Source organism: Lepidothrix coronata, unplaced genomic scaffold, assembly GCF_001604755.1.
Source record: "Lepidothrix coronata isolate B3197 unplaced genomic scaffold, Lepidothrix_coronata-1.0 Scaffold2, whole genome shotgun sequence".
Lineage (NCBI taxonomy): Eukaryota > Metazoa > Chordata > Aves > Passeriformes > Pipridae > Lepidothrix > Lepidothrix coronata.
Window position 1 is genome coordinate 5,937,175 of NW_016690182.1, and position 12,808 is coordinate 5,949,982.

The window sequence follows — 12,808 nt, forward strand, 5'->3', positions numbered from 1 at the left end:
CCTCCCAGGCTGCACAGCCCAGGGGATCATGAAAAGGATAGTTGTCCCTTCCAGAGGAGAGGGACAAAGGGATGGGCCATGCCCAGGATACTTTCCCCTCCTCCCAGGGCAGGCAGCCCCTCCTTGCTCCAACAGTTATAAAAAGGGCTCTCAATCCATGTAATCCATTAGATACAAATTACAGCAATTTGAGCACACTTGACCCAGAATTACAGCATGCCAATAAAGAGCTGTGTCTTCCCAGGCAATTTACACTGTCACAAGCCCTCAAACAAACCACAGCAGAGGATTAAACAACAAGAAAAGCAAACCAAACCCAGAAAACTTAATGCTGAAACAGCATTATTAAGAAATGAAAACCATTACTAGGGTTAATTCACACTCAGGTGGTCCTAAAACCACCACTATTGCACCATCTCTAACCAAAATGTGTCTTGCAAACACCTTAAACCATTAAATTCAGCCACTTGAAAGAAGATTCCACAAAGCACAGAACTACACATTTGGGATGGGGACTGCAATGTTTCTGCATCAATTTTCACCCCCTTCTACACAGTTTTTGTGTTCTTTTTTTTTTTTTTTTTAAATTACCATCAGTCCTAGAGAACATTCCAAGGAAGAAAAGCAGTAGAGATCAGGCAACCCTCCTGCCAGCCTGGCAGGCACTGCAGTGTTGACTTAAGGACCACTGCAGGCAGATGGCCACTAGCCATCACATCTGGCAGAGTCACTGCAGTTATCCCAGTCAGTACAGCTTACATAGAAAAAAAAAAGCCATCAGCATTAAAAAACAAACCCAAAAGTTCAAGTTATTTTCTTCCAACAATCAGAGGTGGATTTATCCAGGCTCGGATTTCCTGCAGCAGCAATGCCCAATGCCCACCAGCTTACACACATACAATCCTTGGTTCTCAGAGTGTCCAGGATGGTCCAGGCTTGCCAGTGCTGGCAGGACCCGGGTGTTTGCCACTCCAAGCAGTGCCAGTGGCACAGGCTTTCCCAGGGACAAGAGAAAATGCTGCAGTTTTATGCTGGCAAGCAAAGGGCATGAACAGGGCAGCAGCCCCCGGTGCTGGCTGTCACTGATCTGGCTACTGCTGTCACCATGGGGGGACACTGCCACATTTAAGGACAGGAGGGAAGAGGGTGGCTTTGTGGGAAAGGAGACAAACAGGGCTGGCAATTACTATGGGACACACGATCATTAAAAGCATCCCAACAGACAGAAGGGATTTTTATGTGCCATGCTCCGAGATGCCCAACGCCAGATGCTACCATGAGAAAGGAGCCAGGACCACACCAGAGGGCTTGCCCTGTCCAGCAAGGCTTACATCCAGCAAAGCAATTAGGGGATGGTGATGGAAAGTTCAGCACCATCTGGTCTAAGAAATTACCACTGTACTGAGAGGTTGCACCTCCTGATATTAATACCCCACACTGCTTGTGAGGACAAACCCAGGTTGGCTCAGCCAGGGGGAGGAGCAGGGCCCTGTCTGGGGTGTGGAAGGGCTCCTCTTGTTGCTGTGGTCATTTGCCCCAGCTGGGGGGGGGCACCACCCATCACAGCACAAAACAAAAGACTGATCACAGCAGTCCCATTATGTGCTCTCCTTTGAAACACTGACCACAGCAGTCCCAGTAAGTGCTCTACTTTTCCCCCTCCACGTGTTGACTGCAAGGCTGTGGCAGCACTGAGCTGCACGTGTTTCAGGAAAGACACCTGAGCTGTTAAAGCTTTTAAGTCCTTTTAAGGGCTGGATTTTTTGTTCCAGCTCACTGGGAGACAGCACCTCCCATGCTGCCAAGGACACCACCTTTCTGTTTCATTTTGCATTTTGCTCATTACCAACTCCATTAACTTTAATTATTAATTCTACGTATGGGAATTTTTCTTTAAATCGTGCTTATAATGGCAATGGTTATGTGGAAAAAAGGGAAATACTTGAAGGAGGGGAGTGCATGCTTTCCCTGAAGTCAGCAGTATGACTTGTCCCTACCCGTATGGTTTAGTTTACAAGCTCATGTCAGAGAGCCAGTTTCACACACAAACACAAAATAAAAGCAGGAACACAACTTTTGATCATCCTACATTGATGTTTACTCTTGTTTCCTGTAGCCCCAGGTGACAAATCTGTCCTTTATAGAGTGGAAGATCACTGTGCTATTAACAAAGTCAACTGGACACACCTAAAATTGATGGCAGGTCTTTCCATTGGTGGCTTGTAACAAATTAAGGAATAATAATTAGTAAGCAATTAGCTGTAAAACGATAAATATAAATTCAGAAGTGTTTTTCTTTTCTGAGCAGAAACGCTCAGAAGCAGGAGAATTTACAAGCAACTTTCTTACATATGAACACTTACGCCAAGAAGGGAGATGTTGGAGCAGGCAGCCCCTCCCAACACAAGAGCTTTTGTTCCACCAATCTCTGAACTCTGAAGAAGTTTTATTTTTTTATTCTTTTTTTCTTCATTTAGCTCTGCTGGCCTGCCAGCTGGGTATGAGCCAGAAGGGTTATCCAGTCAGACCTTACTGCGATATATTTACAATGGTAGTGCATCTAAGGTTTATTTCAGGATTAAAATTCAAATGGCTAGAACCATTTAAATAATTAAAGGGCAATCAGAAAATGCCATGAAACCAAACAAATCAGGAAAAGTCATGGAAACCATCAGTAATATTTAATTCAGAAATTCTCTTTGTTAGGGAACTTAGCTGAAAGAAAACAGCTGGATGTAGTTCAACCCTCTAAATTAAAAACAATCTAACAAGGTCTATAGGGATAACTCTTTCAGCTACATACTGGAGACCAGATTCACTTCTACCAAGTAAATGCAATAGCACTCAAAGCTAGAAAGGAAATTCCTCAGAACTGAGGTAGTTTCTAAGTATCAGCACATTTTCCAATTCCTTGCAAGGCAACTTAGCTATTTACAATCCATTTTTTCCCACACATAAATTTATAACTTTTTCAATTTTATGGTTCCATGATTTATTTTCTAAAGAAAAATAATCTAGCCAGAATATCCCTAACTCTACTAACATCATGTTTTAATAAATAACTGGCTACTTCTAGTAAAATTAAGCCTCCAGGATTGTTTATACCAGCCAAGAATACGTCTTTATAGCTTTGCAGAAATTTGGTGTGAAAATAAAGTTGAATATAATGCTGACCCTGAGCTAACAAGTAATTAATGCTTCAATATAAAAATAGAAAATTATCCTTTATGACACAAGAGTGGAGTAGAGCAAACCCTCTCTCTCTCTGGATTGCTCTCCTGGCTGGATCTCAGTGTCCAGTCAGACCTGAAGGCTACCCAAAGCAGGAGATGTGCAGAATAATTTTGAGTCTTTTCAAAGACTTTGCTTTCGCTAAACTCTTTTAAAAATTATTTCACTTTTGTTCTTAAAAATATACACTTCTTTTATTCATGAGTTGCTGTTCACCACAACACTGTTCCAATTGCAACAGCACAGGTAGAGAGAGGAGAGTGTCTCAGGTAGTGCCAAAAAGCTTCAGGTGCTGGGCATCAGCTCCCAGGAGGCCAAACACCAAAAAGGAGGTGTCTTCAGCCCTGCCAGCTCCTGCCTGTTCCTACTCCCATCTGCCTGCAACAGTGCCTGCTCCTTCCCTTTTGCCCCCATCAGAGAGGAAACAAAACTCTTGTAGAAACAAACCCACCCCCCTCCGCCTACCCTCCCACAAAGGACTCCTTAAAACCAGAACCAAAACAATTAAAAAAAAAAAATCAATCCAGCATTCACCTAACAAATTTGCAGACAAGACACAAATTGGCATTTGGATCTGCGAGACGACAAGTTGCTTCCAACCGAACAAGTTTAATGCCTCATTCCCACGGGGGATGCACATCAGGAACTGACCCACGGGAGTTACAGCCAATTGCAAGGATCCTGGGGAGCAAATGACATCTCTTCTTAGCGTCTGCAGAACGGGAATTCTCTGTAGTCCCTTCCAATTTAACCAAACCTCCTGTAAAGCAAGCACAACCTGCTCCTGGCATTGATGCCCTATACAAACAGGGCCCTTGGCACGCTGACCAGCTCTGCCTTCACCTTCTGTTTTACCGCATAATAAAGACAAATGACTTCCACCTCTCTCCAGATAAGGCAACTAACATAATGTGGATAAATGGGAAGTTAACTACATGAAACATTTTCTGCTTGTTGGGCAATTATTTTTTCCCCCATAAGATTACATGATAAATAAAACCTGCTTCTGTACAGATATTTCTCATTTCAGAAACACATACTTGTTACAGGCCAAGAGAAGACCCTGGGGTTTTTGTTTTTGTAAGAAATACAGCAAAAGAAAAAAAAAAAAGAAGTGATAAAGACACAAATGCAGAGCTAACTACAGACTTGTATATACATTTTTGTTATCCACCTCTAAAATGGACTCTTGGTGAACAGGATAGACTGGTAGTCCCCGTTCCTGTTATTCCCAGAATAGCAAGGGAAAAAAAAATAAATCAGTATCTTAAAACCAGTGGCAACATAGTAAAAACTGTACACTGTTGTCCATTAACTTAAAAAGCAAAGTCTCTAGATGGTATAAAAGTGAAAGCAGGTGCCTTCTACCTTTGATAATAAAAGTCTTTCCCCCCCCCTATGCTGCACAATTATCTCCATTGTCTTTGCATGGCCAAGAACAAAATGCTAAGGAGCAAGGCTGCTTGTGATAGACCGCTCCTGGCAGCGGCAGAAGTGTTCACGTTCTTATCGCTCTTGTTGGAGTTCCGAGTGACCTCGGTGGCGTTGAACTCGAACTCCGGGGAGCACTGCTGGAGCTCGCAGCCGCTGCCGCTCTCCTCCCCGCTGCTCTCCTCACCTGTGGGAGACAAACACACCTGCTATCCTCCTCTGCTGTCTGCAGCCCCAGGGCAGAAGGCAGCAGGGGGAAAAGGCAAGAGAATGGCTGTTTTGGTATTTACAAGATGTCAGCGTGGGTCCTGTGGTTAATGTGACTGCTGTGTGCATCTGTCAAATCTGGGCGATGTGTGCTTGCAGCCCAGAAAGCCAGTTGTGTCCTGGGCTGCACCAAAAGCAGTGTGACCAGCAAGTCGATAGAGGGGATTTGCCCCCACTACTCTGCTCCTGAGACCCCAGTTGGAGTCCTGCCCTCAACATAGGAAGGATCTGCAGGAGCAAGTCCAGAGGAGGCCACAAAAATCCTGAGGGGCTGGAACACCTCTCCTATGAGGACAGGCTGAGAGAGCTGAGGTTATTCAATTTGGAGAAGGGAAGGCCCCAGTGAGACCTTACTGCAGCCTTTCAGTACTTCAAGGAGGCTTATAAGAAAGGTGGGGACAAACTTTTCAGCAGACCCTGCTGCGATAGGGCAAGGGGTAACTAAAAGAGGGTAGATTTAGACTAGATATAAGGAAGAGATTTTTTTATGAGAGTGGTGAAACAGTGGCACAGGTTGTCCAGAGAGGTGGTAAGTGCTCCATCCTTGGAAAGACTCAAGGTCAGGCTGGATGGATCGGGCTCTGAGCAACCTGTTCTAGTTGAAGATGTCCCTGCTCATGGCAGGGGGGTTGGACTAGATGACCTTTAAAAGTCCCTTCCAACGCAAACAGTTTGATGACTCTGTGGGAATAACCCTCTTCACAGAGCCCATCAGAGATGCCACTTCCCACCCTCTTTACACGCTTACCCACAGCTGAAGGTTAACCAGCTACCCCATGTTAGCATGAAATCCAATTAAAAAGGGAAAAAAGAAAAAGCAAAAGGCAAACCACAGCAAACATACTTATGTCAATGAAGTCGACGTCGTTCCCACTGTACGCGTTCTTCAGCTTGTTGGTCATCACCCGCAGAGCCATGATTTGCCGGCGAATCACCATGTCTGGCTTGGTAATATCAACTTCCACCTCCGGGTTGTTCACTTGACTCGCTAAGCCATTTCCAGTCACCGCAAAGTCATACCTGAAAAGAAACCATTCCTGCTGGCACCAGAGCTGCAGCCTGGCAGGGTCCCTGTGCCAAAGGGTGACAGCATGGGAACTTGGCAATGCCACCCCTGTTTTCAGTCTGGGTGATACTCTGAGCCCAGTGTGATCTTCCCACGTGCTAAACCTCACAAAGCACCTCTCTGGCTTCTTACCTCATCTTCCCTCCCTCCAATCTCTGCAGCATGTGGAAATAAACACTGTTTTCATTTATGCTGCGCCACATAGGCAGGGGAAGGACAATTTTCTCCCCAATTTGAAAAGAGAAAGAAGATCTGGGGTTTATAGTAATAATGGCTTTCAACAGCATAAATCAGCTTGCTGCAGGCAACAGAGCAAAACAAGGTGCTGAGATGCCCTGATGCCCAGTTAGATGACACTTTTGGGAAAACAATCTTCGAGGCCATAGTTATCCCAGAGAAACCTATAGTAACTGTTGGAGGCAAGCGTGTCATTCTGGCTTTGCATAATACACCTTAACCATCAAGCTGGGATATTGAATGTGTGCTTCTCACCATGCAGACATGAGATGCAATTTCCCTAATAACCCCAGCAGGAGAAACACCTGTGATGCTGAAGATGAGAACCTGTAGCCCCACACATCAGAGGAGGGAAGAGCCAAGCTGCTCAGCCTCAGAAGGCATGCATGCTCAGGTCTGAACACACATACAGCTTCTTAGTTAAAAAGAGAGACTAAGCAACAGAATCTAACAGAACACATCTCCTGAAACTGGTCTTTGGAGCATCATCTTATAGAGTAAAGATAGGACACATTTCTCCTTCCTCCAACTACCTGACTTGCTAGAAAAATCAGTTTAACAGAAGAAAACATTACTTTTCTTAGTTCTGATACCAACATCAGTATCATGAGAGAGAGAAAAGCTTTTAGTACAGTCTACTGATTCTGGAGACCAGGCAGTGAGACAAAGCATACGTGTGAAGAGTATGCTCAAATCCTGTCCTGTGTATGGGAGTAACAATGATGATGATTATTGGTAGTGGTAGTTTTGTTATTATTTGTGATCAATATTATATGTTTCAAAGAAGTCAGAGACCAAAGTGTGGAAGACTACCAAACTTTTAGCTTCTCAGAGTCACTGGGAAAATGCTAACAACAAAGCAAATTATCTTGCACAACCCCATGTGTCCAGCCCCCCCTCTGCCTCCTTGCCCAGTGCTGCCAAGTCTCCATCTCTCCTCTGTACTCATGTGGCCCTTGCACACACTGGGGATACCTGCTATGAAAAGCCCTGTAGAAGCTGCTGATAAACAAGACTTCAGGAGGCAGAGCCATTTCCTGTCACAGAGACCCAAAGCATCACCTTGGCCAACTATGGCAGAGTTTCAGGCACAAACAAAACAGAGCAAAATTTAAGCGGTATGTCTTAGTCCTGTGGCCCAAAAATATCAAGGGCAAAAATTGCTATTACTTAGAAAAACTGCTGGAAAACCCTGGACAACTGTTTTTTTTTTTAATGGAACATCTTGGATTGTGCTTATTTCCTCAGTAAGCAAAGAAAAAAAAAGAAACTTGTATTTCCAAAATAAAAGTTAAACAGTTACATAAACCATATGACAGAAGAACTTTGGCTTACTCATGTGTTGGCAATTTCTTCCTTACAAGAAGAAAAAAAAAAAAAAAGAGTTTTGTAACTCTTTTTCCATCAAAAGTGTGAATGAAACCACTGCCCCCCTTGTGCCACTGACCTCAGCAGTGGAGAAGGTCTCCAGGCTCCATCACCCCTGCCCTTGCTCAACAAAGAAACCAGTTCCTGGTGCAAATACCAACTGGGAGCACTGGGGCAGCAGCACTGTCAGACAAAACAAGCATCCCTGCTCTGTGGCTGTGATACAGCATTTTGTACAGATCATTTCTCCAAATCCATAAACAACTAAGAAGAGGCTTAAGTCCAAGAAGAGGTGCTCTATCTGGGTATCTACATTTAGTTCTCTCCTCTAAAGCAAACCCCCACACAGAGCTTGGACAACCCTTTGGCTTTGCGTTCCAGTTCTCTCATTTACAAAAACAAGTGGGGTAATGGCAACAGCATGTCTTGGGAAAGCTGGAGTCACTCCAGTAGGAGAAGAGGGATCAGGGAGAGAGGCCAGCACACTGGGAAAGGCTGGGGCAAGAGGGAGAGGGTTAACGAGGGGAGGCAGCATCTCCAAACCTGCTCTTGGCGCTCCCATTCCAGCACTCGTTCTCATTGACAGTGCCTACAGACATCTTTTCATCATTGCAAATGTTGCCAGGGAGAGATGACCAAAACTTTTTGGCTTGCTTCAGCTTCTCTTTCACATCAGTAACCTATTAAGCCAGAGAAAAAAAAGAAATACAAAACATAATCCAGAATACCAAACACTCATTAAAAGCAAAGTAAGGAAAGTATTTTTTATCACAACAGACATATACAGGCCAGATCTTCAGGCTGCGTGTTTTGATGGTTGATTTACTTTTTTAATACAAAATTAAACACTGCTCCTCAAACACATATTACTCATAAGCCAAGCCTTTAGCACAGGCACTTCTCTGACATAGAAGTGTTGAGGTAATTCGCGTCTAGAGCCATGGGCAGATTACACCCCTCAGAGAGTTAATGACAGCCAAGGAATATTAAGAAACCCTATAAATTAAAAATGGAAAATTATACACTGTGGTACACGGGTGTGAAGCACCTGAGTGGCACCAGCAGGACCAGGCACTCACCAGTCGGTCCAAGCTCGTGCCAGCAGCTGTAGTTGGCCGCTCCTCGGGGTTGTAGGGTCTGAAACGAGCACTGAAACCACTTTCAGAGACAGAGCGAGCAGTCCGGCCTTGGGCAAGTGTTTTTGGCTGGCCACATCCCTGGAAAACCTATGTGAGAGAAGGAAAGGATTTTATGAAATGGGATGTCACAAAAGCCTCCCTTCTCCAGGTTCCAACCCAGCCCCTGCCCAAATTCATACATCAACTTTAAGGGCATTCAGGAAAAAACATATTGATGAGAACAGCAAAATAAAACACATTGAATAAATAAATCCCAAATGTCCTCTTGGCCCATTTACCTTCTGAGACACCTGCATGCTGTTCTCCTGCATGTTCATGATCGCATCTGAAATTTTCACATCAATGGGGTCCATGACTGACTCAATGTTGAAGGGACCCTCCAGCCTTTCTGCTACCAGCAGCATCGAATCTAACACAAAGAGAGATGAATGAAGGTTTTTAATGGAGGAGCTGCAAGAATAACAGGTACAAAGGATAACTGTTTGAGCACACAGACATTAACCACTGCAGTGTTGCCTCTGACCAGCGCACGTCTCCAGGAAACATTTTGCTCCGTTCCCAGAGCCTACACCTTCACCAGGCACTTAGAGGCTGCCAGCACCAAACCATGGGCTCATATACATCAAAAGCCACGTTAAATGAGGGGGAGCCACTGCAGCCTGCCAACAGCAGCCTGTAATCAGTTCCTCCCATCAGAACAAGCATTACTAACAGACTCCACTCCGTACTCATTTATTAAAGGTTGCCTTGTGTCATTTGTTTTTCAAGACTGCTTTCAAAGCCACTGGCTTCCTCATGCTGGTCCTGAGCACAAAACACCAACTTCCAAGGGTCCAAGATGATCCTTGATACCATTTCTCCCTTACAGACAGCTACAGGGTTTTTGGTACCTGGGGAAGGCAAAGGATTGCACTCCCAGCATTACATGGACAATCTGCATGATGGAGTCTGCGTGAGACCAGTATGAATGCTGTGCACTCATGATGTATTTGGCACATCTCTAGGCAAGGGGAGAAGGAAAGTCCCTCAGCCAGCACTAGGTCACTCCTCCTGTGCTGACATGCACGTCCTCATCAAATGCATCATTAAACGCAGCAGTTACTGAACATCCACCACTTCCTCTGGGAAATTACAATTGGCAATTGGCATTAAGGCTTTCACCTTGTATTGTGTTTACATCCTCTCTCCGGTTCTCCTCTAGAAGGTGCCTCCAGGTACACACCTGGTACTAAGCTCTTGTTTCTTCTCACCCATCACAACCTTAATTTAATGGTAGTTTTCACTGTGGTCCCTCAACCCCAAAGCATTTGCTGGTCTCATCTCCTGCATCACTTCATGATGCTCTGCCACAGACTCATCTTTTTCCAGTTGCATTTAATTCTTCAATTTTTCCTAGCCTGAGTGATGAGGGAGGTCAGGACACAACAGTCCCTCCGGCCCTAAGGAGCTCCTCCCCGCTCCTAAGATACGCCTGTTCCCTTCCATTAAGGAGAACAGGTGTTTCACAGTTAGTCTATTAATCTTGAAAAGTGTTTCTCATGACATTCATTCTCCTCCTAAGTGCAGAAGGTATTTTCAACAAGCAGAAAACTTCTGTGGGCTCTGGCAATCTGTTAAAGCCCTATAAAGAAATCTGACATACCAAACAATTTAGTAATAGCTTTGCCTTAGTGCCCAAGTCATGTTAAACTACATTAAAAACCCCACAAACTGGTGACAACTATACGATTAAGCTATGTGTGCATGTAAAATAATAATAAGAAGAGGAAGAGGAGGACGAGTAATAATAATAATAATCCAACACCAAAACTCCCACATGAACTGCAGATGTCTTCCTAGCCTGTAAATTCACTTTTTAAAGACAATTCAATATTCTAAAGTTTTGTTGGGTGTTAGTCAAAGGACCATCATTCGATTAACCCACTCTCACTCACGCAGCTCCTCCAAGGTGTGGTTGTTTGGGGAGTGAACCTCAGGAGGAGCTGGCGTCCCCAGGAAAGCCCCTGGCTCTGGAGGCACACACCACCAGCATCAGTGACAGAGCTGTTGCAGGGCATGGCTGGAATTTAGCCATCAGGGACTACAAGCAGGTCTGAACTAAATGCATTTAAAAAAAAAAAAAAAAGGAAAAAAAAAAGAAGGTAATAACAAATGAAACAAAGAGTCTTAGACTGTATTGTGGTGGGCTCCAATAAAGTGATGCTTCAAATCTCTGAGTAATGACTGCTAGCATGAATATACTATTGTGCCGGAGGAGAGAAAAATGCTTTTGATGTGCTACCAAATGGAGACTTTTGTAAACAAGTGGAGCACAACTTAAATGTGTTCATCATTGTCAAAGCTTTTGGGGTTTTTCACGCGCATAAAGAACATCCCGGTGCAGTTTTGCAGGAAGTCGCTCATTTCAAATAAAAATATTATGAATCGACAGATAATAAAACACACAAAATGCACAGGGCTTTTAAAAAAAAAAAAAAAAAGAAAAATCATTCCATTTTGTAACTACTTAATTCTTCGAGTGGCCAGGAAAGGCCACAGATCAATAAAGTGTTTGTGAAAGACTGAAAGGAAACATAAACCCCAATTCTTCTGGCTGTTTGGCATCTTTGTAAACTTTGAGCCGGGCAGGCCATCCACAAGACCATGGGAATGTAGAGCGAATTGGGTCCTTTGTTAGCAGGGGTGCCATGGCGTTCCATGTATCACAGCCCAGGAATGCAGCCTCTGCTTTGACTGCCGATAGAGAAAATGCATTCGGCCTCCAGCAGAGCTGCCAAAGCTGGCGAGAAAAGATAAGGAAAGTAATAATTGGAGTTGGGATTGATACAGGCAAGGAACACTAAATGAAATAAACTTTCATTAAAAAGCAGGGAGGGGAGAAAGGGGCTGAGGGTGGGGGGCTCTCCCTCATCTGCAGTTTTGATTTTGGAGGCATCCTGCAAACTTTTACCTCCCACCAGGAGCTGGCTGGTGTCCCCAGCTGCTGGCGAGCAGCAGTTCCCTCTGGCAGCCCCGTCTGACGTTAATAAGGCTGGCTGGGGTTCCGGGTACCGCCGGCACCGCTGCCCGCAGGAGGGGAGGATGCTGCTCCAGCACCAGGAATGAATCTTCCAAGCCATGCCTCTCCCAAAAAAGATTTTCCATTATTGGGAGAGAGGAGTTGATTATAAACAGCAATTATTTTTCCCCAGCTCTGGCGCAAAGTAATTGATATTTATAAGCCATAGCGAGGTGGCTCAGCTTTGCTTCATGAAAGTCTGGCAGAGTGAAAAATGTACCCTGGCCATGTGTTACAAACACACAGCACGACAAAGACAGTCTCTCCTCCCTGTGATGGGGAGATACAAGTGGATTTGGGGGGGGGGGAAAAACAACCATCTAGCACCATCTCTTAAAGACCCTTTTCCTCTTGCATACATTTGTCCTTGCTACTGGCATTGAGACAATCCTTGGCAACAAAGCACCTCGCTCTCATGAAGGAAAGCAATTCTTTTGCATTGTGCTACCAATAATCAGAAACCCACATCTTCAGCCTCACTGTCTGACTTGAAGAACAAAAGGCAGTTTTCAGTCTTAACCCCAAGATCTGATTTAAAAGGGGAGGGAAGGAGGGGGAAGACCTTGACCATTCATTAACAACAATCTTTTTTTTTTTTTAAGGGGAAAAAAATTCTTTGCACACAAAGTAGTACTCCAGATATGTATATGGAGCCTGAATTCGACATCTTTGAGCAGAGTAAACCTTTGTGGGGGAAAAAAAATCATGAAAAGGCACTGGAGATTAACACTGTTCATTCAGGAAAGCTCCAACCCCCCAATAGCCTGTTTGAAACAAAGTATACCCCTGTCTAATTGGTGTACAATTGTGTCAGGAATAGAGGGAGAAATAATTTAGATAGTTAAAGGGGAGAAAAGAGTACAATTCGGTCATTATTTCATACTCCACAGATTTAAATGGTACTTTGGAGAAATAAGGAATTACAAAGTCTTCTTGTCTCAAAAAACCTACAAACTTTATATTCGAGCTTGGAAAAGCTTTACATAAGTGACTTAACATACAGACCCACTA

The 12,808-nt window shown here is 44.2% G+C and overlaps 1 protein-coding gene across 1 annotated transcript in view; it reads right to left on the reverse strand.

Moving 5' to 3' along the window:
* Window positions 1–2,074: 2,074 nt before the first annotated feature.
* GPC4 (glypican 4) overlaps window positions 2,075–12,808 on the reverse strand; it is a 68,560-nt gene continuing 57,826 nt past the window's right edge. The window contains exons 5-9 of the mRNA XM_017817377.1: window positions 9,018–9,148; window positions 8,680–8,826; window positions 8,144–8,280; window positions 5,774–5,949; window positions 2,075–4,849 (exon numbers count right to left, since the gene is read on the reverse strand). Of these exons, the coding sequence (XP_017672866.1) occupies window positions 4,641–4,849; window positions 5,774–5,949; window positions 8,144–8,280; window positions 8,680–8,826; window positions 9,018–9,148 (800 nt within the window). The 3' untranslated portion in view covers window positions 2,075–4,640. The remainder of the gene's footprint in view (window positions 4,850–5,773; window positions 5,950–8,143; window positions 8,281–8,679; window positions 8,827–9,017; window positions 9,149–12,808) is intronic.